Source organism: Lepisma saccharinum, chromosome 2, assembly GCF_977018435.1.
Source record: "Lepisma saccharinum chromosome 2, izLepSacc3.1, whole genome shotgun sequence".
Classification (NCBI taxonomy): domain Eukaryota; kingdom Metazoa; phylum Arthropoda; class Insecta; order Zygentoma; family Lepismatidae; genus Lepisma; species Lepisma saccharinum.
Window position 1 is genome coordinate 6,859,538 of NC_139230.1, and position 26,402 is coordinate 6,885,939.

Consider the following 26,402-nt stretch of genomic DNA (forward strand, 5'->3'; position numbering starts at 1 on the left):
CATTATTCTACGTAAATGGAGGACCTTCAGTTTGGTCTGATGGCTAATAGCTTCGTGAATATGGAAAAGCGGTATAAAACTAAAGCTCAAAGTTTTGTTCGTGGTTATATTACGCTGATCTGATACCTGTCAGTTTTATACATGATTCTGGGCACGGTCAGCCTCTGCTACAGATATTTGTACCTGTCAATATATGATGCATTGTCGCTACTTCGTGATAGAAGGAGCAGGTTCCCGGTTTTCAAGTTTTTCGATGTAGAGATGATTTATGATCTGAAATTCTTGAATGACACAATCTACATGGAAATGCTGCGCTGTCTTTGGAACATTTTATCGATTATGTGGCCTATGTTTCGTTCAAAGCAGTAAGGACGTAACGTGAATGGTAGTAAATACGGAAAGTTCGCTGGATTTTAGGCATGAAAATTATTTCGGCAAGGTACTCCAATATCGAACAGGGAAGTTTGGTAGGAGAAACTAAAAAAAAATCAACTCCTCGTTCATTCCTATTGCAATCTATCTCTTGGCTACAATCTGTTTTAATTATTATTATTATTTGGAATACTATTTATTCTAAGGTTAGTTTCAATGCGCAAGCCAGAATATGCTGCTACTTTTTTATTCCTGCAAGTCTTAAGCAAATTAGATATTGAAAACGTGCAAGAAAATCATATTTTTTTTATTGTTATTATCATTTTAACCAAATATATTATGACTACCAAAATATTTTACATAAACTGAACCCATGTTTATTGCAAGAAATAAACTGAATTTCCAATAAGCTAATAAGTAAAATTTACTGCGAATATCTATAACAATGAATAAATTAACTTGTAACACACCTATCTACAAAACAAGACAGGTTGATACTGTTACTATGACTAGAAACGGAAATTGTTTATTATTACAACAGCTGTTAATAATGTACAATAAATTCTGTTCTGATGCAGATCATGCTTGTTAGCTCTATTTTACATTCTTAGCCTATCTGTGCATAAGGTGGACTTAAAACAACTCAACTCAATTCTATATATGTGTTGCGAGTATGGTATGAACTGCTATATTAATTACTGACTCCATTTAATGCTATTTAAAATGTAATGTAATTTTGTAATTTATGTAGTAGGTGAATTATCTATTTTTTTTGCTATAGGCTGTAAAATACTTATTAAAATAAGTATATTCCAATATAGCGCATCCCCTTATCGTTGTGATAACTTCATCGCATTGTAATCAAGGGGTCCCGGGTTCGATACCTGGTGGAGGCACATTGCACAGTGGTTCAGATCCCACTTTAAACTGTGGGTCTAGTCCCGATTAGCCTATCTGTGCATAAAGTGGACTTCAAACTCAATTGAATGCTAATATGGCTGGCTTCCTTTGGTGTCCGATATATATCTCCCCCGCCACACACACTCACTCACACACACACACACACACACACACACACACACACACACGCGCGCGCACGGAAGTTATTGTATTCTATTAACCCAGATGAATTTTCCAGCTATTTGTGAATAGTAGTACAAGTCTTGCATTGTCATTTACAGAATCAGTCCTGACCACCGTTTAACGCTATGTCATGCATATTTAATGTGTCAAATACATATATATGTGTGTGTGTGTGTGCGTTCTTCCATCATTAGAAACTTTGATTAAAAACTACTTTTCTTCTTTTTACAGCCAGTTGAACAGAGGGCTGACTTGCGTTTACAATTTCATCAGCAGATGTTTAGCCACAGCAGAACGAGAAAATTTTGTGAAGCTCTCAGCTGGAATGTACGATGTTGTGATCAAAGTATGCAACGATAAAACCTACCAAGAAGGTGAGTTATTTTTTAAATTTGATTTTTAATGATTTTCTTAAATAATCCATACAATTATGACGGCTCTATTGATATGTCGATGAGAAATTAAAAAAATCTAAATTGGCTATCCGTAAAATCGTCAAATATTAATCCTCCAGCTCATTTTAATGGAATGATGACTAAACAATTAAATAATTTTGAAGTTCGGTACGTAGTCACTATAATCTATGTAGTACTGTTTTCCAGCTCTCGCTATTTTTAAGAAATCCCAGCGAGAGTATAGTTTAATGGGGCTCAATAATGTTTCTGAATTGAATAAAGCAAATAGAGTTAATAATTAGCACCTAACACAAGGGAAGTATGCGCATTTTTATTACTTTAGGAAACTGGACGACTCGTTGTTATACTAGATATATTACATATGCAGTTTGACATACCCGTGTCACAGTACAAAGAGGTGGTTGATAGTTTTATTTTGTACTTTACTGTATGCCCCATCTTTCTTTTAATCTTAACTTTATTTTTAAGCTATAGAGTACTATCGGATCATAATTGGATAACAAATTGAATTGTAAATTAGCGATGCGATTTATTCCATCCTCGGAACATACTTTGTGAAACCTCAGAAATACCGCTTCCGGAGTTCCAGTCTGAACATTAGTTATTCATACATCTAAATTAAAACAGGACGGCGGCTGATGGGGAAAGATAATCTGAGTTTTTTAGAATGTGCTTCACAAATTGCCCGGCCGCCCGATCCACATATCAAAAAAGTTTAGACACATCCCATTTTTGAATAGACGATGATGTATGCTTCATGCGAACAAAACATGACACAAGTAGTTTAAATGTGCTCAAATTTACAGTGTTACAAAAAGAGAAGAGAATGATGGATGATATTCACAGAGAAACGTTTAGTGGGGTAACGTTCTTCGACAAGCCACCTGTTAGCGAGATGCTACTGTATTTTCCCCAGTCTTTTTAACTTTTCTTGCTTCTTGAATCGATTGCAAGTTAAACAAATTGACAGTTTAATTATATATATTTTTTTATAATTAATCACATTAAAGTTCAGAAACCTTTCAACTACAATGATGAATTATTATGGATATGCATATTTCGTTTTTGACTGCAATGTGACATTACGCAGTGGCTTGATAGCTTGGTTCATATAGCAATGGCATGGCTTGCCAGAGACCCATGTTTGAGTACCGGATGAGCATTTTACGCTTATGTTTCCAAACATACAGTGTAACGATTCATTTTGGAGTTTCTGAGTGCTCAATGTGATATCAAGGGCAAAATAAACTCCCAAAACACAATTTAGGATTTATTAAGACATTTTCTAGGCTCTGAATTATCCCGCGAGTTATGCAAATTGGGAAACACTGATTCATTCTCTGGCAAAATGTGGGATGGAAATATGAATTATCTTAATAAAAATCCAATAACTACATAACTCAATCTAACAATATAACAAAACTATTTATTGGTTTTATTAGCTTAATTTAAGTTATTGAGAAATTCCAAAGTATGTGTGTTAGCAATAACCATTAATAAAGTCAAGATTTTTCTTTGGCATTACTTGCAGAGAACCACCCAAATAATTATTTAGTGCTATAGTAAATTTGGGAGCTATATATCCAACATTTATTTTAGAAAAAATATTTTCTGAAATCCCGAAGTTTAAGGTATTTACTTCGTTATATTTCAGAAGGTTAACATTATGAATGTGATATTACAATGAACATTCTTGTATTGTGTAATAAGTGTATATTTGTAATATAACTTTGATATTGTGTTTGCCGTTATGACATCGAAATGTAATTGATATTTTCTCGGTTTGTGAACCCATTTTTTCTTATATTCTCCCCAAAAATTAAAATTTCTATCTGCGAATTATATAAATATATATTGTACACACATAATTTCATTTCAATTACAGTAATTTACATTAATTATTATAAGGGCATTGCAGAAACATAACTTCAAACTGAAAGAGAGTTTATTTGAAAGGACAATACCGTTAGAAGGAAAATATTCATAGTTTGCTTACCTCTCTCTATAAAAGATTCCTCGGACGTCCATGTCTCCAAGTGTTTATCTAATTTAATTTTTATTTCTTTCAGAATACTTGAAACACGCACCATGCATGTCACGAGTGCAGGTACAGTACGAACTTTGTGCTAAAAGTTATAATAAAAAAATTAGTGCAATGGATACGTCTATGAACGAAAAAAACCTTACCAAAGAAGAAACTGTTAATCATTTCAAGACGCTTTGCTGGTAAGTTATGTTCATATCATTAATAATAGAAAATAGATTTGTAATTGTAGTAATTAATATTTTTTACCTAAGAAGCATAATTATATTTAATGAAATATAGTACAGCTTTCTGGAATTTATTTTTACAGATAATAATTTTTAAGATGATAATGATGACATTTGATATGCATGTGGCACAGAAAGATAGATGCAACGTATTTAATATTTCCGATACCTTCCACATGGAAAAAATATGAATATTTCCCAGCTCAGACGTCTGGACCCATGGGAATTGTGTTGTTTGTTTCCATACGTGTTTGCGATTGTCCTTTCATCTATTTATTATCACTGTCCATCCTCATCTTCGCAATTAGCCAAAAGTGGCAGAAACGAGATGTAAAATAAATCAAATCATTCATTCATTGTCTATCAAACACACTCTCTCTAAAGGAGTTCTACAGATATCGGTAGTTGCCAAACATAGACCCTTCCATTTCCGATTTTTTCCCTCGTCTTTAAAGAAATGGTAAATCTCTTTCGTGCGCTCTCTAAATTCTGCATTAGGAGTCACATCGAGATAGTATATACCCATGTAAGGTTCCACACTTATACCATGCTCACACACGAGATGGTCTCCACTAATCTTCATTTATGTAGTGAATTTATTGCATAATATGGTTGAGGAAGTTCCTGAAGAGACTAGAGAAGTCGATTAGGGGAAATATTTATTTAGATAGAAACTATATCTATTTTACATATACTATTTCCTTTTTATGTTCTTGAGAAACTTTCAATGATTCACGTTCCTTTCCAGTCGGCCTTTCACTCTGTTTGGTCATCCTTCTTGTTCTTTTTTTCATGTTATTTTTCACTTTCCCTCCTCTCTATGTTTCCAAGATCGAGTGTAATCTGAAAAATCTTTGAGTAAGCCTTTCTCATGTTGAAAATACTTAGGTAGAATTTATTTCTGCGTGACATATATATATATATATATATATACACACACACACACACACACATACAAGTTTCACGTTGATAAGAAAGAAAGAAGAAAAAGAGTTTTACTGATAGCGGTCGGAGATCTCTGTGAACTTCCGCTGCTGTGGAAACTATCTTCTCCTGATAGAGAGGCTGGAACGATGTCGAAGGCTCTTCCTTTTCCTCGAAGGTAGATTTATGGGTTGAATGGTTCAGTGGAGATTCTCGCCCATTATATTGAGAAACAAGACTTGAGACGCACTTCAGAATTTTGTTTCCGTTCGACATTCGATGCAAATCTTTTGGAGAAATGCTCTTGCAGTTAACTTTCAACGATGCAACTGCAGTGATGCTTACGGATGTGATATATAGATGTTGAGGTATAAATAAATTCTGGTTGAACACATTCGACTCGCACAATGTGTATCTATAGAGCTTGGTGGAATTTTATGGTTTTGATGGTTCAATGGCTATATTTTTTGTGTCTCTCGGAATTTTTTTACGTTTACTTACATTATTTTGAACAAATGAGGAAAACATCTGTAATCTTGTGCCACTGAGGTAAAAAATCTTAATTTTCCTTCTTAACCACCTTCACACAGCATAGTTATATAGTATTTAACTGTACATACACTATGTACACATATATTTGTGTAGTGAACTTGACCGGTTTAAGCCCATCATTCTTAGAACTGGCCAGTCTCCGTGGCTAGCACATCGCGCTACAACGCTAGGGGTCCCGGGTTCGAATCTCGGCCTGAGCATGGGTGTTCTTTGGGAGTGTCCTTTCATCACTTTTATCCTAAAATCACTCATTTCCATCTTCGCGATTAGCCAAAAGTGGCAGAAAAGCGAAGTAAAATATACCACATCAATCAACCAATTCATAGAATTGGTATTATACTTCATGGCACAAGTATACAATCAAGAATATTAGAATGTAACATGTGTTTTCAACGAATTGTCCATTAATTCACTAGCAGTGGCTGAATGATTAGGATAACACGGTACGACACCAGAGGTCCCATGTTCGAACTCTCTGTAATGCATGGATATAACATTCACTTGTCCCATTATCCTCATCACAGCGATTAACCCAAGTGGTAGAAAAGACATCAAATGACAGAAATATAAACAGAAAAGTTTAATGAACTCGCAATATTTCTTTAGATCATATTATTGGCAGAAAATAAACATTTTTATTCCGCTTTATAGATAAGTGATCTCGGTAACTTCCCTTTCAAGGAAAAGTGGAAACTTATTTTCTTCCTAGAAAAAATCTCCTTTAAGATAAAAAATAGTGTTCACCAAGCTCTGCAAATGTTTTGAGAGAGTATCTACCTTTAAAATGTATTAAAATTTAATATAATCGATGGCAAAACATTTTTCGGCCGAAATGTTCAAAATTTTGAGCATTTTCAGGTTTGGGATGTTTTGTCCCGAGATAATATGTACAACACAAAAAGCTACGAAATGAGCGTTTTCCCACCTCTGTGTCTCATTTAGTAGTGAAATTGTAGGTAAATTGTTAATTATATGTATAGTAACAAAAATTGGAGAAAGGATATATTCATATTGTAATCGTTAAGTTCGACGTCGTTCATTTCTACATGGGAAGAAAAATTGTTACATGTATTACAATAGGTGGTAGGTGGAAATTATGAACGAATGTGTGAATGTGTAAACTTTATTCGAGATCTGATATAAAAATTTCGTTGTACGAGAGACAAGAATGACTGAACTCCAGCAGGGGATCGAATCCAGGGTTTCTTTACTTAAGGACGGTAAATCGTCTTGAAGACCAAGAAAAATATTGCGGGAGAGAAGCAATACTATTCAAAGCAGCATTACAAATTAAAAGAGAAAATTATACAGTATGTGTAACGTGTTAAAAAAATGTTAAAAAGAAAGAAAATCTGGAAAGGAAACTTGATTTGGTTTTTGTTATTTAGCGTCGCTTTTCTGCCACTTTTGTTTAATCGCTACGATGAGGATGAGTGATGATATGAAATTGATGAAGAATCCGGTACCTCTGGCGTCGTAGCGCGATGTGCTAACAACTCTGCCATGGAGGCCGGCTAGAAAAGAGACATTGATAGTAGTAGAAATTTTCTACTACTAGAAAGCATTTCTAGTTTTCTCTAAAATAAGCATTATGTTAGAAAAATGCACAATTTATCAGGCTGAGGAATTACTAAAATTTCAACCTCACGCAATGAGGTCGTGCCTTAAGACCTTCGACATATTTCTTTGCGTTTCAAAAAAACATCGATACTACTTTGACAGTACTTCTACCGAAGGATTTCTTTTACACGACATGTTTTGAAGATAAATTTAATTGCAGTTTGAGATTTGTTCACTATTTTCACGTATTTCGTCTTTGTTACTGCAATTGGACAATCCATGATGGAGCCAACTTCTTTTATCGAAGATTTTACACCGGTACTCGAAATCCTCGTCTTCTGAGGAGCTGAGGAGAATGGAGTTTGCAGCAGAGGCGGGATAGTGCAGCGGTGCCCTTGTTTCTGTAACTGTGAAAAGCGACGGCAATGCGCCATCCATTCTAAGCAGGGCGGGAATCTCAACACTCCAGAGATGCCCCCATGATGGGCATTCGCGCCCTGCCGACAGAACAGCGTGTTGACTGGAATCGCAACCACAACGAACTCTATTCTGGGAGTATCATTAAAATCCAGATCGTGTAGACGCAGAATCATTGGGGGATCAGGCGAAAAGTTTCGCGACTCGAGAAAAGGTTGTCACCATTCCAGCGTGTCCACTCGGAAGAAAATTGCCCGGATGAGCTCTTGCAGACGCCAGAAGTGAAGAGTTACTCTGCTCTTATGAATCCAAAGGAGTTTTAACTCAAAGGCGGCGAATGCCCCTTGAAGAACAAGGCTGCCGAGACTGTTTGGTTTTCTGCACGTAAAGAGAAGCACCGAAGGGGAAAAAGTTCTCTCCGTCGGTTGTCGCGATGAGTCGCCATTATAGGATCATTGCGGTCCTCTGGTTATCCGTGGTCCGTTATTTGTCCGTTTGATTGCGAGGATCACCTTGGTTTAAGGGCTTGAGTACGTCATTTGATCTCTCATCTGTCTTCAGGCTTTCACGATGGATGGACCCGATGCCCTGGCGAATGGGCGAACATATATATGCGCTATTGATTTGGAACAAAGAAATGACTTTTCGATGAATTCCAATGTTCGGAGGCACAAAGAATTCAAATAATTTTCCTTTCTGAGACCAGCGTACCAGGGACGTATTTAAAAACGACTTTTCAAAGGGGAAGGGGGGGTTCAGTACAGTTGTTTTAATTTTTTTAATTTACTATAGTTTAAATGGCGTTTCCTTCCCAAACATGGGAATACATTTGCTTCCCTATGTACGAGGGACATTCCGAAAGTAAGTTCCGTCAGTTTTTCACAGGGAAGCTGTATTACAAAGTGAGAAAAAAAAATTGCCATAATAAAAGACAATCTTTCCTGAATTCACGACGGGAGGAGCGAGAGCAGAGGAGCGATGGCGCATGCGCAGAGTGCCGAAGATTAGAGTTAAGCAGCAGACTGACGTGCGCGAGCTCATTCGAGCAGTGTTGCCACATGAAGGGAAATTTCCCTTTTTGAAGGGAAATTTGGAGCTAATTTTAAGTGAAAAGGGAAAAGGGAAATTCGATGAAAAATAGCGAATTTTCAGGGAAATATTAAGACAGACTCAATATTAATTATATTAAACATTATAAGAGATTCCAGTTTTGAAAATGAGATTTTTTTTAAAAAAAAAAATTGTCGTATACTTTGTTCTGAGAGGAAGGGTGGAATTTGGGTTGGTCCACAACTGGCTACCGTTTGGGGCTGGAGGTTATTGACCATTCACCTTTATGTCCCGGCTTTGAGAGTGGGTGGCTAATTGCAAAGATGGGGATGAGTGATGATATGATGAAATTTATGAATGGACACTCACAAACAGCCATCCCAGGCCGGGATTTAAACCCGGGACCACTGGCGTCGTAGTATTTCAAAATTAAATTGTTTAACATTTTATATATACATACGAACATGGATCAACGATAATATTTATTATTATTATTATTAATTCTTTAGATGAAGGGAAAAAATGGGCGAAAAAGGGAAATTTTACCCCTTGGAAAGGGAAATTGTGCTTACAGATTGTGGCAACACTGCATTAGAGTCCAAACCAGTATGGCAGAAAGACGTGTGCTGGAAACGTGGTCACAAATGAAAGTGTGTGCTGTCGTGCGCTATGTCCCGGCAGATGGTTGGGCGCTAGTGTTTACTGTTCAATGAAGGAAGCACTGCAGAACACATTTGTTTTCTGGGATGGCAGAGATTGAATTCCCCACCCTACAGCCCCGATCTTGCCCCATCAGACTTCCACCTTTTTCCTTCGTTGAAGTCAGCACTATCGGGACGTCACTTCGGAAGCAACGAAGAGGTGCAACAGGCTGTGAAGAACTTCCTTAAATCGCTGGGCACCGATTTTTACCAGGAGGGTTTCTTGAAATTGATTTCACGGTACAACAAATGTATCAATGTCGGTGGCGACTATGTGGAGAAATAGCCAAAATATTGCATTTTGTTATGACATTGTATTTTTCTGTTTGTAATAAAGCTTCCTGTTAAAAAAAATGAAACACTTTCGGAACGTCCCTCGTAACTGGAAATCTGATAAGTTTACAACTATCATGCAGTGTTAATTGGAAATTATCCTTTGCTTTGTGCTTCTACTACCTGCATCTATTGTAACGCTACATTCCAGAACAAACCTGAAACATTCTACTACAATTGGCAGTTAGTTATAATGCACTGGATTCATAATAAAATCATAGATGTGCTGTAGGTTCGATCTCTATGATCTGCAAAAAAAAAAAAAAAAATGCTCACCTGAAGAGGGAAGAAACAGGTGCTCTCTCGAAGTAGTGTTAGAATATGCAGATAATATCCAATTAACTAATAATCATTGACACATTTAGAGAATTACAAGTTTAGCAACCATTTGTTTGAAACTCGATAATTGTATACCAAATGAACTAAGCGAGAGAAGGAATTTCATAAGTTTCTTGTTGGTACAACTTCAGACATGCTTGTCATTCTCGTATATAGAAAAATAAAATACCATTCCGTGACGTCAACAGGGGGTGTGGAGGTAAGACTCCACACGTTCTCGATCTACATCATAGTGGAAGTGACATGATTAGCACCACGCTCCGGCAACCATACACCCCCTTCCATCCCCGAGTTGCCTCCAGGTGTCCATTGACGACAGGCTGCGTAACCCCCAAAGTCCTTCTTCTATTCTACCTATGTGGAGATCCCATTGAACAAAGTTATCTATTTAAATTTAATCTTAATTTTAGTTCACGTTAATTTACATTCACGCTTCATATCTTAATTTTCCCATTCTCTTCAGTTCGTTTCAGAGCTACATCAGATGTTCGAAGGAGGTTATTGAGGAGGAGTGTGGAGTTGAGACCGCTGTTTTCACGGAGAATTATTTAGACAAAATGTCAACGCCTTTCTATGAGGTAAATATACTTATTAAATGTGTATCATTCATCATAAAGAAACTAACTATAGATTTTTTTTAAGAAATATATTATCTTTGCTGTTTCTAAGTTTAATTGCAACACATTTCTATATCATTATTTTACACATTCAACCCTTTTCATTCCCGGAGTATAAGGGACAACCTTCAGTGAAGGCACCGGTACACCACAGTAACTGCTTCCGTGCAGGCCAACGATGGTCTGGCGCCAGAATCCTGTGTGGGGTCTTGTTGTCCTGTGTTTGTCCTCATTTATCCTGAGTGCACCTTACATCCTCAGCTTTTAACTAGGGTATGGAGATTTTATCCGCGGAGACAGTGTGGTTTCGTCTTGTGATTTTTGTTATTTTGTCTCTTTTGTCACTTTCGGCTAATCGCGACGATGTGGATGAGTGATATGATAAAATTGATGAAGGGATACTCGCAAAGAACACTCATGCCTAAACCGGGATTCGAGCCCGGGAACCCTGCCACTGTAACACGCTGTGCTAACCACTCCGCCACGGAGGTCGGCGTTTTTATTTCTTGATAAGGAATCTACAGTGCGTTCGTTTTGATTCTGGGCCGAGATAGCCGTGAACTTATTTGAACAACTCTTACAACACAGGTTAGTTCTCGTTATGCAATATAAGTATAATTGTCTACATGCAAAAGATATGCGGGTAAATAAGCGAGACGTTACGGGGCGAAAATGCCGACATCTGCGCTATGTCACGCGCTATCTCGACCCAGAGCCAAAACAAACGCACTGCATAATTGTATTACTTTTAAAAATTCAGTGTGGAGTTTGATACATTTCTTTCTTGAGGCCCTGTCCTCAGTTTTGTTTCAGTTAAGCGGCTTATTCCCGTATTGTGCGACAGACAAAAATAGCCTATGTGTTGATGTGCGCATAACATAAAAATCAATCAATCAAACCTTTTGATTCTCACGTAAACGTCTAGAATCAAAACTAAAGGTACTCGGAAATCAATAATTATAAATGACAGGAGAAAATATATATCGACATATATGTGTTAATCCTTACCTTTTCAACATATTATGTTCCTACTGGCACATTTAATTGTTGTACTAAGGACTAGTATTGAATTGACAATGTACAAAAGTAGGTTATGAAACGAAGTAGAAAATAAATGCCGTTCTCAGTTGGAGCAAATTATCTCTGGCAGTGGTGAACAAAAAAGAGAAAACAAGCGAGGAACAAGAAGCCCATGTTTTTTTTTTCCTCCTGCGTGTGAGCGAACAGCAAAGAGCATTTGTCTTGTCCTCTGCTACCGTAGCCCATATTCTGGAAGATATTAACTTGGAAAATTTTGCCCAAAACAACATAGCAGGAAATAACTTAGTGTTTTGGGTCTCAAAGCAATGTCTCGCTCTGTTGGTCAAACTGCTTCTTCATGTTGCAAAAACAATTTGGACGTTAAACATCGTTTGGAGCATGTCAAAACCATCCTTTTCCAGAGAAAGTAGTAGAATGCCGTGTTTTTTTAAAAAACAAAGGCGACTGCTTCTCGAATACAGATCATTAATTTGTGCGGTACATCATATGCCAGGCAAAAAAATGTTTATTGTATCAAATATCCGGAATGCCGATAACCTGTTTGTCACTGGCTATGAAAATTGTTGTTTTTTCTAAAAATACGTTAATTTTTGTCTACATCGTAATTGTCCTTGATTTGAAAAAGTGTTTTTGTTTTTTCTACGAAAGCAAGTTTGTGGCGTTGAAAATGGTTGCCATAAGCGAAACGTAGTGGTAGGAAATTTAAACACAGTGATTGTACAATTTCTTTGCAAATTGGAATAAAAAATCATGACATCGCTGGAAAGCTTTTGTTTGTTTTAACTGTTGCTTTAAATCCACTTTATGCACAGATAGACTAATCGGGTTTGGACCTACAGTTTAAAGTGGGATTTGAATCACTGTGCAATGTGCCTCCAACCAGCTATCGAACCCATGACCCCCGCTGGAAAGCTTTTGTTAATCTACAATGCTATTGGTGTATTAATGAGTAATAATTATTATTTTCGATCAAATGTGCATTATATACCTGTATTCCAATACCTATATTCTTGATGGCATGATAGTAGAATGTTCTCTTGTTTCAGTGTTCACAGTGGGCTGTCTTACATCCTTTCTAGTAGCAGAACTACTGTATATTTCCTCCTATTTATTGTCATACATTTATACTAATAGGCTAACCATGTCTTGTAAGATGAAAGGAGTACAATGTCGAGTTAGTGAATGAAACTGGAGGACTAGGAAGCAAGAAAACTAAAGATAACTTTTGCTAAAGGCACAATTCCGCTGTTGTTCAACTCTTAATAAGGAGGAGAAATTACGGGAGAACTTTCATAACAATCGACCTTATAAGAGGGTTATTTTTAGTTCAGAGTATTAGAGGCAAGGGAGACTCTTGTCACACGTTGTAAGAGTTCTTACAGTCTTCAATGGATATCATCAAACAATAAATCGATTCTCGTCGTCGTAACACAAGAAAAATCGACCTTTGTCGAGTTCGCCCCTAATACCCGCAATGCCACATATGGCATTTGCTTTCGGTAAACTACCGATCATTTTCACGATGTAAGTCGACCAGTAGTCACTATTGGTAGATTAATTCTTATCATAGAATTACACATACATGTCTCCCTGACGGCAGTGTGGCAACCCTATCGCATTGCAATCAAAGGGTTTCGTGTTCGATCCCCAGTGAAAACACATTAGAGTGCAATCGGAATCACTGTGCCAACTGTAGAGTCCAGTCCTGATTAGCCTACCTGAAAATAAAGATACACTTTTTTTAACTGACACTAACATAGCACATTTCGTCTAACTTGTTTGTGGAATTTTGCAAGCATTAACATACATATAACATACACGCAATTGTCAAATACACTACAGTTGCTGACCAAGGCAGTTTATTAAAAATCAAAAACACTTCACACGTTACGTTTCTACACTATATCAGGCTGTTTAGTTCAGTTCTCCGTCTGAGGAAGACCCTGATATAGGCTAAAAACATGACGTGTAAAGTGTTTTTGATTTTTAATAAACTGCATTGGTCAGCAACTTTTGTGTATTTAGTGTATGGAAACAAGGCTTAATTGTGTTACGCACTCGTCGTATATCCATGTTTATATAACACAGAGCTTCTGTTCCAGAAGAATTGTCTCAGATTGGGGAGAAATATAAATAATTGTGTATTGTCACAACCATTGTAGCTTTTTATGGCCAATTTCAACCTGATACAAATTTTAGACATTAATCCCCGAATGCTGAGATGGCAATCTGCTTGTTTCCCCGTTGTTTCCGCATGATATTATAAGGATAATGCAGTTTTTTTCACCGTTGCATTGTTCTTTCTAATCTTCCTCTTCAGTCAGTCACCACGTGAAGTCGAGCTGGATGGACGCACGGCAACAAATCCACCATAGAGAACGGGGAACAAGATAAAAGAAACCCATTCAGATAATTCGAATTATAGGAAAAAAAAGAGAAGCGAAAAATCCTGATAAGCGTTCGTGTCTAGAAGGACAAATATCCAATCTCCGTATCCAATGTGGTTGGTTAAAATTCTTGCGAAAGCAGAATCAAATTGGAAAATCCGCCCTACAGAGGGAGAAGGGTACGTGATAAGTGAAGCCGGTTGTAATCCTCGGGATTACAATTTGACTCGAGAGATGATTTCTGGCTGAATAGCTAATGCCTCTGATGAAAAGGCTACTAGAACAATGTGGATGGAATTTTGCAGCGGATTCAACCTCGCACCTAAATGATAACCCTATCTCATTCTCTCTCGCCCCAAAATTTTTTTGTTCGTTTTCCAATGCTTGCGCAGTGTCAGAGTAATTTAGCAAACGATTGCACGATTGTTTGTCATCGCTGAATATTTACATCGCGTTGATGGAATCGACATTTTTAACCCATCATGTAACTTGATTTTAACAGCGTTTGTCTTTTCACAAAACGATATAACTCATTCCCTCCAAATCGTTGTCAGCAATTTGCAACACTGTCATTAAATACCTGCGGTATTTTTGATCCATTTTAGCAACGATAGAATACCGTACCGTTTAAGTAGACTTTATGCTCTGTTCGGTATTTCAGGACTGGGCGTACGGTTTAAAGTGGTATGAATTTTGCTCAACCAGAAAAAACATCCCCTAGTACGGTTTAAAATTTTATGCAATTTTGCTCATAAAAAAATCACCTCCTAGTACGGTTTAAAGTAGTATGCAATTTTACTCAGATACACCACCCCCTAGTACGGTTTAAAGTGTATAAATGGTATGCAATTTTGGTCTGAGAAAATCACCGCCTAGTAGAGTTTATAGTGGTATGCAATTTTGCTCGGAGAAAAATCATCCGCTAGTACGGTTTAAAGTGGTATGCAATTTTATTGACAGATACACCACCCCCTAGTGCGGTTTAAAATGGTATGCAATTTTACTCAGATACACCACCCCCTAGTACGGTTTAAAGTGATACGGCACCTTGAATACGTAGTGTGGAAAACTGCACTGTTCTGGGCGCTCTGGCGGGTTCCACTCGAATATGATACCGCTAGAGGCGCTGGTGTCGGCCCCGCTACGTGGTGGCATTCGTCTGCTTATAATGGAAGCAAATGGAGTTTTCGCTGCAACGTCTAATTCTTTTACATAAAGCATTTCTATGAATTTGATAATTGCTATGATATTTGTTACAGTGGTCGTGAATATATTAACGAACATTCTAGACAGTCGACCGCGTCCTTTATAGTGACTTTCATTAATAATACGGGAGAAAATATACGCGTGGAATGCTCTTGGTAATTCTAAATTTTTGTGTATGAATTAGGTTCATTATTATTATTATCATCCTTCTTTTAAAGATCCACACACTGAAGCATTTGTATTTTTTGATCTTTACTTTATCATTTCTTCCGAACTAATCGCGGAGATGATAACTGATGATTGCATGAAACGACAAGGGAAAACCCACAAAACTCCCTTAGTGCCATCGACATGAGTGTAAGGAAACTATCAGATCAGTGGGACACGGGATGTTCACACTGATGTGACTAGTGACACACACACTTCCAGACTGTAAAACAGCATTCATTGCGTATGAGGTTCCAAACAGCAAACCATTCAGCACATGTCAATATGTCGTATTCGCGTACTACTTGTTACTTCGGTCGGAAAGTTCCTTAAAGGAAGGGTACTCAGACCGAAGCGACGCGCTTCAGGGGGAGTTCCCAACGAAGTGACAAGCGACATTGTGCCTTCAGTCTATTAGTAAGCGTTTGCTACTAATTGTGCGAACAACAGATCTAGGCAACATGATAAACCGCACATTACAACAAAAGACCTAGGCGACACGATAAATTGCACGTTACAACAACAGATCTAGGCGATACGATAAGCTGCACGTGTCGCTCAAATTGGGCCATTTCCTCAATAGCTTGCAACGTGTTACCGTGGTTTGTTGTTCGCGCATGTGCGATGCAATGAGTGTTTTGCTTTAGGAAGGTTGCGCACCGAAGCGATAAGCGGCACGCGATACTTGTCGCTTGAGGATTTCACCAACAGAACGCTGGCCTGTGCTGCCCGTCATGCCGCTAAGGTATGAAACATTTATCTTGATTGGCTCATTTCCAAGCGACAGGTGTGATATCCCCGTATCATTTGTCGCGTGCCGCTTTGGTCTAAAATCTACTTTAGAAAACGGTGCAGTCAGATCTTGTGTCCCTACGGTTCGAAAGGCTGCATTGATTACCGACTGCTCACTTCCAAGCGACACTTATGGTTTGTCGCCTCTGTATGAAATATCTCTCAGGATACTATTTATATTCTAATAACATAAAAAAATAAAACTCTGGTACACAATCCAACACCTGACGCCCGGAATCACATTGCGATGTTTCTTCTTGTGTTACGCATGCTATTTATTTATTTATTTATTTATTTATTTTACTTTTCTTTCCAACTTAATGTCATTCCGTGACTGCAAATCACTCCACAAATATATCTGTTTCCATCAAATTCACTTCCGCCTTTCAAGATAAACAAATCTACGCAATATATTCCAAAAACTAACTAACGTAAGTACCATTACTTTCATAAGAAAATTAGTTGCGATACTGATCGCACTGCCATCTATGTTGTCATCCCTCTCGGGAACCAGTTTCTTGGGTCGTTTTCCACACTGTGTATTCAAGTAGCTGTAAAAGTGGTATGCAATTTTGCTCAGCCAGACAAAAAACACCCCCTGAGACGACTTTTCGGCTCATAATAATTGAGTCTTCATCAGGTCCTTGATTGACTAGTCCATGTGTTAATTAATAAAATAGTGATACACACACACACGTTAAAATCCAGCTTACATTCTCATCGTATGATGCTCGTCACACACAAAAAAATTATGATTATTTATCCTTCTTGACGAGCATCATATGGTGCCACTGTATCCAGATTTCGAACTATTTTATTAATTAGGACATGGACTAGTGATTCAAGGACCTGATGATGGCTTACGTGTGATGAGGCGAAACGTTATCTCGACAAAAACACGAAACGCAGTAAGTACTGAACATCTCTTCATATGGAGATATAACCTTCTAACATCAATATCTTTGAAACTGAATCAACATCATCTTACAGGATATAGTGCACTGTTCTTACCTGAAGATAAGCAAAAAACAAAACAGAATAATGTTTTTTTTTTCAATATTTTTAAGATTTATAATTTTTATGCAGCAAGGTTGAATATTCAGAAAGTGTAATGGTCTGATATTATCCTTCTATTCAAGTAGAACATTCTAATTCAGAATGGATTCTATGAAATTCTATAGGCTATGTATATTTCTTTATTAGGATTCAATGCCAATCATTCTTAAGCATTTTTATTCTTTGTTAGTTTCAATGTTTCGTTATCTCTGTTTATTATTATTTTTATAATTGTATTCTTATATCATTTTAGTATCTGTCAACTTGTAATTGTACACCATGTGTCCGCTAATCACAACTGCTGTAATAAGGCTTTATATGCTGTGGTCAGCAGTATAAACTTCTGTAATAAATAATAAATATGTAATTGGCGTGATTACACGGTTAGTAAGAAATTTAAATTTTTTTAGTACAACAGGAAATACCATAAAATATTAGAGAAAAATAGAATGCCATAACAACTAAGTACGTTTGAATTTCCTACTATTTTTGAAAATGTTTCCTGTCTAAATTTCTAATACAGTGTATTTCTTCTTTCAGTTACACTGTAGGGACTATAAGCCCAGCTCTGGAGAATGCAACTTAGCAGGTAGTGCGATAAAGGAACAACTTTCCATAAGCCTTCTAAACATTTGTCTACTTGTGGCACTTCATTATTCACTTCAAAGTTGAATCCGAGTCCACGATTATGCTGGAAGGACAAGATACTTATACAGACAACTCTGTAAACAAAGGAAGATTTTCTAAACACGGCTCTTAACTAAATGCGGCTGTGTTTTGCAGTGTCAAGAACAGCGGTGTTTTCGAAGGAACTATTTTTCAAAAGAAGATCGGGACATCGGATACGCGATGGAGGAGCTAAGTGGAGAAGTGTTTCTCAGCAGTGAGCGAGGATTCTACTGATTTTTGTGATTTTTTTCCGAAACTTTATATTACACATAAAAATCTGTTTTAATACACTGTACAAGCTGTTCTAATCAAATTCTTGAAAGCACTTCGTTGGAGGCACAGAGTTTTCACTTCTTTTTTTTTTTTTTTTCAGTACAGAACAGGAGAATCTTTCTACAGGAGTGCAAACGTGTGTCAAACTTGGCACGAAACAGTTTAAAAATGGTTGCATATTGCATACTGTGAATGAGTAGAAAAACTTGTTTGTGATCTCTTATTAGGCACTGATAACTGACAATTTGACCAGAGGTTTGAAAACCGTTCTAAGCATAACATGAAACTGCGGTGGATTTGGACTGCAATGGTTATTTCATAACTGATGTATTTGACTTTGAATCTCAATGATTTGTATTTTCAATAACTTAAGTGATAATAGAGGAGATTTCAAATGTTGAAGTGCGCGAAATTTCATATTAATTGTCACAACTTTTCTGCGACTTTCCAAAAGAGACTAAAGGACCTTAACACTTAAAATTTCTAAGTGAAAATTTCAATCCCAGTTGTAACAATATTAGAAAAGAGTGGTTTGTTTTGATTTTAAAGCATATTCAAGTGAAGCCGTATAAGTCGCAAGACATCGGAAATTGTCTTGTGCAGCCAGGAATACTCTATTTGTCAAGAGTAGTTTATCACCTAATTTCCATAATTTTTGTAAAGAAAAATGTAACGTTTTACTTCCTGAGAACATTGCAAATTCCCCATCTTATCAAGATATTGATTTCATTCATTTTTCTCTGCCCAATTAGCAGATTTTTCACTGCAATCTCTAGGCTTCCCGGTATTACGCCTTACGCTTCAAAGCAGCGTAGGATTCACTTAATTTAATGTCATCTATCTATCTGATATCTTCTTATCCCAGGACTCTTTCATAATTAACCATCCCTTCTAGTGCATCTTTCAGCAGGCAGTTAGTTCCTTCTGAGCCAGAGCTCCAAGTAATTTATTTTTCCCTTCTTGATCACTTCCAGTACTGCTCTTTTCTTTCCACTATCTATTTCTAGCAGTTTCATTTTTTGTCAGTCCAGTTCACACGCTCCATGTTCTCTACAGGCACATTTCTAAAGCTCTCTTCTTACTACTTCTTCGTAGCGTCCATATTTCGACTCCATACAAGGCTACACTCCACACAAAATACTTCCTTAATCTCTTTGTTGAAAGGTCGATAAAAACACTTGATTTTCTATTGAAGGCTTCGTCATTAATTAATATCACGAATGATCATTTGTAACCTCTTATTACAATATGGTAAAGCAGCATGCACGCACGCTTCAAGGAAGACAAAACGAAGTAAAATGTTTCTATTAATACAATACTATTGAAAAAGTTGTAATTTGTTATGTACCAAAATTGATAATTACAGGGAAATGCTGTAATATTCCACAGCCCAAGAATCTAAACTCATCAATAATCGCTAATACGACCTATAATCAGAATGCGGGCATCCCCAATGGTGTAGTCTTAAATATATCGCCTTGTAATCAAGGGGTTCCGGGTTCGATACTCGAGGAGGCACATTGCACAGTGATTTGGATCTTACTTTAAACTGTAGGTCCAGTCCAGATTACCCTTTCTGAGGATAAAGATAGAATCAAAACAAACTTTAACAAGACTTTGATGAGACCATGGATATTTTTCATGGTGCATTTTGTTTACTCATGTGGCCGAACATAAAATGAAGCAGAAACGGCTCCGACTTGCAAAGATCATCCGGATGTTTAAACATTCATCTGTTCTCAATTTGAATTGAGAATCTCAATTGAAGTAAACACTGAAATAGAATGATTGTACGTCCTGGCTTTCAGAAATGAATGATGCAATGAAAAAAAAATCTACGTATAATTAGGAGTCTCAAAGTTGTAGACAACGCACGTGTGTGTTTTGTGGGTTTCAGCCTCTGACGTAAGAGCATGTTTATCGGAGAAGTACGTTCGATTTCAGTTTCCCTTCTGGCCTCTTGCCATTCTTTGGTTTTATGCTGAGATAAACATGTCTTGTGTGTTGCACAATGTTCAAAGTTGATTATTCTTTGAATCTCAAAACACAAAGTTCTTAACTTCGCATTTTCTTTTTCTTGTATCCAGCGTTTGTATATAAAGTACGTACAGTGGGATCTACTAGTATTACTCGGCAAATTGTCCATGACTATTTTCATTAATTTTTTCTCTTATCTCCTATGTGTTTTCAAGCAATGGATTTTTATGTATGCTGATGCAGAAGTTGTCAACAGCTTGTTTTGAGTTTTCTTTTAATTCTTGAAGCTCTTGTTGGGTAAAATAAAGTACACGAACATGGTGATGGACAATTTGCACGGTAATACTCATGGATCCCACTGTACAAATACTACTATCTGTACTCAATGGCTGCACATTCACATTACAATTGCTTCTTAAGTCCCCTAAAATTTACAATTTGCAAATACTACAACTAGCTATGGGTTATTCAATCATTGTGATAGTTGTCTTGAATATCCTCGGTAGTTAATTGAAAGAATTGCAGTCCATTCAGGGAGTCTTTAAATGAATCAAACTTTATACTTAAAATTTAGGTTATATTCCTTTCTTAATTGTCAGTGGAATAGTATCGTGGTGTTTCTTACTGTCTCATTATTCTTGCTAACGACATTTCCTAAGCGCGGATGTCATAAAAACACGTCATGGTAGTTTTGTTTACTCTGTGTGTTATTGTCGAGTAAGTTTCAAATGTCGCTCGATTCGACCTACAGTAGTAAACTTTATGGTCGTCAGAAGCCGCACAATATTACAGTATAAACCGAAAATGCCGAGTTAGATCGTTGTAACAATTTTACCTAATATGACAATCCCAACAGCGCAGCAAAATTGAGGGGATCCACTTCCCCAGGACGGTGATCAACTACAAAATTAAAGTGGCGGCGGTCCAGTCGGTACGGTCTACCACGCAGGAGACCGGGGTTTGATTCCTCCAAGCTGGAGAGTGATGCTGATACTGTCACCTCCACAACGGCCGAGATCGTGAATGCGTGGGATCCTTATCTCTACAACCCCTATATGCCCCAATGGTATGTTGCAATATGCAGAGGAAGGCTTCCTTTTTATCTTTTTGCCTTTGTGGGAAACATCAATTTGCCGTCACTTATCTCAGCATTGTAAATGCATTCAAACATATTTATGAGGCTTTCGCGATCTTGTTTCTAATTTCTTAGATTCACATTCTGCCTAAGTTTGTCCCTTGACCAGTTCCCACCATCACGGTTCTTCGCTAGGATATCCAGATGGCGTGGTGGTAAAGTTGTCGCCTTAAGCAAGGGGTATCGGGTTTGTTACCCAGTAAAAAGCACGTAGTGGTTTAGGTCCCACTTTAAACTGTAGGTCCAGTCCCGATCAGAATATCTGTGCATAAAGTGGACTTAAAGCAACAATTTAAACAATTTAACGGTTATTCGCTATTATTAGTATCATCAACATATTGCAAAGCTACATGAAGGGAAATATTGACTTTGAATTAGAATGTTATTGGCTATTACGTGAGATACAACTTATCACTTGCCGGCCTCCGTGACGGAGTGGTTAACACACCACGCTACGAGGCCAGAGGTTCAGGATTCGAATCCCAGCCTGGGCATGGGTTTTCTTTGTGAGTGTGCATCAATTTCAACATATCATTGCTCATATTCATCTTCGCGATTAGCCAAAAGTGGAAGAAAATTGAAGTAAAATAAACCAAATCAATCATTCCACAAATTATCACTTTAAAGATTAAAGTGTTGAATCTTATGTACTCAAACTGAAAATAGAAACTAATTGGAAAAATAAAGAATGGACAATACAAACATTTTTATACCATCCTAACTTTATATTTAGATAGTGACCATTGGGGGTCCTCAAAGTACGAGATACGAGGACTTACGTAGACGGAACGTATTCAATGATCGGCTTTGTGTACACATTCATTTCGGTCTGTAGCAGAGAAGAATGAGATTATGCGAGAATTAAATTGACTTGTTGTGGTTTGATCCCCAAACCTCGGGGTCTTTCGTCACTGCTCGGAATGTCAGTTGGCGAGAAGCCTCTAACAGCGGCGGACAGCTTCGTTATATCCTCCCGGATCGATTTCCAAGCTGCCATGGACTCTCACGTTCCATGCGTTCGGCTCTATCTGTAACAGATATGTTTCTTCGTGTACCTACGTTTGGTGAACCAACAGGGTGCGAAATTCTGTGGGGTTCCCCACCAACAATCTTGGCCTTAAAAATCCCCCACCATCGGGATATCGGGTTCGATTCCTGGCGTCGGCATAACGTTGGAAAATTTTCCGGTCATGTTCCTGCATTCCTGGGGTTCACCCAGACACTGACTAATTAATGGGTACCTGGGTTTAAAGGTGGCCAGAACGTGGTGCTGATCACATCACCAGCAGTATCACTGAGGTGGAGTTACCTCTACACCTCCCATACGCCTTCATGCAAGAGTTACCTTTACTTTATAGTAGGAATCTAGAAAAAATTATGTAAGGAAATGAAATTTTACTGATATTGCTAGAGAATTATTTTTTTTTAAAATTAACCAATTGAATACAACAGATATTTCTTGAACATTCATTATTCAAGTAATACGATGAACTGAAACACGTATAATCATGATATTAATTTGCAATTATCGTACCGCATTTAACGAAATTACTAATTTTGTAAGAATTCGAAATGTTTTAATTACGAGCATATCTTACATACAAATGCTAATGTACTCTGCTCCTTGAATCGTAAAGCGTGCAAAATAATAGATAAATTTAATTTACAAACTGAGTTTGAATAGGTCAGTATGAAGTTTTACTGAACCTACTTTTTACAGACGGAAAAGTTTCATGTCAATAAAGTCTCCTATTTGCAACTGTTCTCTGAATTTAATATTGCTTACGTTAAAAAGGTAATTGTGCTGTTTAAGAAGTAGATTGGGGTCTTAAAAGTTCAGCACTTTGTAAACATAAGATTTTATACTTTTTTAAACAAAAAATCAGGAATGTTTGTTACAAATGCAACTTAAATTTGAATTGCTTGAGTATACATTTTCCTTAATGATAAAAATTTATACTAAAATTTTAAATATTAATTGTCAGGTCATTAAGATACGGAAATAGATATACGTAACATCCATCAGATGTTGATTACCTAAGGGATCGTTGCTTCAATTATATGAACTGCATTTCCCTCGTAAGCTTTTGTGTAGATACAGTTTAACGCTGCCTGCCTTCTGTAACAAGGTGTCCGAGTGGACGCTACGCCAGGCATCTGCGGACGTGTGGCGCTGGTCGTTGTCACGGCCTGAGAGAAGGGGCGGGGGGATACATGAGGTCATAACCATAGGGAATACCTGGTGTTGGATTGTAGCCAGTGCTTGGTCCAGAAAACTGAGTTTAAAACTGAGAAGAATTTTTAACTTGATACCGTGCCGGATGTTTCGCTTCGAAGTTCCTTCGTATAGTTGTTGCTTTCACATGGTGTGTGAAAAGCATTGTTTGTTTAAGTCTTGGGCCTTCCCAATGGCGCAGTGGTATCGTCGTCGCTTTGTAATCAAGGGGTCCCGGATTCGATACCCTGTGGAGGCACATAGTAGTTCGGATCCCACTTTAAACTGTAGGTCTAGTCCCGATTAGCCTTACTGTGCAAAAAGTGGACTTAAAACAACAAATTAATCAATCAGTAGTTTTAAGTTCACTTTTATGAACAGAAAGGCTAATTGGGACTAGACCTACAGTTTAAAGTGTACCTCCATGTGCTTCCACCGGATATAGAGTCCGGGATCCCTTAATTACAAGGCGACGACGTTACGTGTGAGAAAGGGCTTTCCCGATGGCGTATGGTAACGTTCTCGCCTTGTAATCAAGAGATCCGGGTTTGATACCCGGTGGAGTCATATTGCACAGTGGTTCGGATCCCACTTTAAACTGTAGGTCCAGTCCCGATTAGCCTATCTGTACATAAAGTGGACTTAAATCAACAATTCAAACAGTTCAGTTACGTGTGAGGAGGAGCATGGAATTGTGGGGAGGGGGTTATCGAAATACAAGATAATTAAGACTACAAACCAGGTTAATTTTTTTCTGCCTGAAAATATACCTAAGTACAATATTAATAAATCCTCAACAATATAGTGAAGAATATTTGCTATATTAGGTTCATCTAGTCTCTATACAGGGTGATTCTTTATGTAGTTTACACCTTCAATAATTTATAATTATTTATTGGAACCACATACAGACTTGGTTTATATGTCATTATGCAGCAAAACACTTCAAGTTTTTTATTAGAAATCTGTTATGGTTCAATGTGTGCACCGTTGGCCATCCTGGGCACATCCCAACGAAAGTCAATTTCCTGCCAAAGATTAACCAGCATTTCAGGGGTAACATTAGCGATGAAGTTCATGAAGATATGAGGTAGGGGAAGGGTGTACACCCTATCTTTCACAAACCCCCACAAAAAAAGTCGAATGGAGTGTAATCTGGAGATTCTTCTTTGCTGAGAGCACCATCACCGGCAAAATCTATCTGGATATGCTCCAGAACTTCCTTCTTCCACAGTTGGATGAAGATGACCATGATGGGTGCATATGGTGACAACAAGATGGCGCCCCGCCACACTACCTGACAGAGGTAAGGGAATTCCTTGAACACGCACTTAGCTCTTTCCGCACCAGTGAAAGTCGCAATTTTCAACGATAGACCGGTGGCGCCGCATGTGATCAAGTCCGCAACTAAACACTACGTGAGTCAAAACTTGAAGAGTTTTGCTGCATAATGACATATAAATCAAGTCTGTATGTGGTTCCAATAAATAATTATAATTTATTGAAGTTGTAAACTACATAAAGAATCACCCTGTATATATTTACTCAAATTTTACGGAATGAAGAAAAATCAGTGGTCGTATTTTCATACTTTGCGATGATTTCCTTTTCCGCACTGTAGGCAGGAATTTATTCAACAACGATAGAAATGCCTTCAATAATATTAGTTCGATTATCTTGTTGCAGTTGCAACAAAGAAAGGCAATGCTGCGTCAATGGCAATGCGTAAATCGATATCACCGATTAAGTCAATTAAAGAATAAATTAACTAATCAATTAATTAAAATTAGCAAAATCTAAACAATTTCGCGGTTGGTTGATTTCTGTATTTTCAAACTGTGTAAAAAGTATTTTATAACTGTCCCATGTTACTTTCCGTGGGTCCGACCAATTACCTTCATGATTTCAAATACGATTAGCATTCTGTTAACGAACATTATGCAAGTAAAGAAAAATTAAATTAACAATGATTGTTAAGTCAGAAGATTGTAGGGGACATATTTTCAGGTTTAAGACCATTTTATGGGTAGATAGTCCACTGTGGAGTGAACCTACATTTTCAAGTGTCATTTGTACACTCCTGTTCAGATAAAGTAGCATATCCTTCAAATGTCCAACCTTACAAAATATGCTCCTTTATGTGAACAGGAGTGTACCACAAAAAATGAGTACCCCAACCAGGAATCGAACCTAGATTCCTTTGATTAGTAGGCAACTTCGTTAACAACTAGGGTATCGAGTACCACCTTGTATCATGTTTATTTAAATATTTATTATTTAAACTTGATTTTTATTTTTAAAAATAAATCAAGAATCTAATAGCAATTCGTGATTCCTGATATGTTTTTCACGCTAAGCACAAATAGGTTAATCGGAACTGGACCTGCAGTTTAAAGTGAGTTCCGAACAAGCTATAGGCCTCCAACGGGAATCGTACCTGGGACCCCTCGATTACAAGGCAACAGAGTTACTACTATGCCATTCTGGACGCCAAAATAACAACAACAATTATATAATGACAAGATGTTTGAAGAAAAGGCTTTGATATTCAATCTGTAACTCTGAAAGACACTCCACGCAAGTAAGAAAGACATCCTAAGCATTTCTACAATGTATGCGTATCGATTAAACTTCCAGAACTGTGTAAACTGAGAATGACAGACACAATGTCGTTTATCTAGGATAAAGTTTTTGGATATGCCCGTTAAATCTGAATTAGAAATTCGTTCGAGCCAAGAAAAATAACTTTACGATTGAGACTGCATTAACGACGGGGCGAAAAGTACCGATAAGGCATGGCCGGAGATTG

General features: G+C 37.4%; 1 protein-coding gene across 1 annotated transcript in view; it reads left to right on the forward strand.

Moving 5' to 3' along the window:
• The window catches only part of LOC145983896 (uncharacterized), a 199,102-nt gene extending 178,691 nt beyond the window's left edge, over positions 1–20,411 (forward strand). The window contains exons 3-6 of the mRNA XM_083117000.1: positions 1,687–1,829; positions 3,941–4,097; positions 10,482–10,596; positions 17,865–20,411. Of these exons, the coding sequence (XP_082973126.1) occupies positions 1,687–1,829; positions 3,941–4,097; positions 10,482–10,596; positions 17,865–17,996 (547 nt within the window). The 3' untranslated portion in view covers positions 17,997–20,411. The remainder of the gene's footprint in view (positions 1–1,686; positions 1,830–3,940; positions 4,098–10,481; positions 10,597–17,864) is intronic.
• The last annotated feature ends 5,991 nt before the right edge of the window (positions 20,412–26,402 follow it).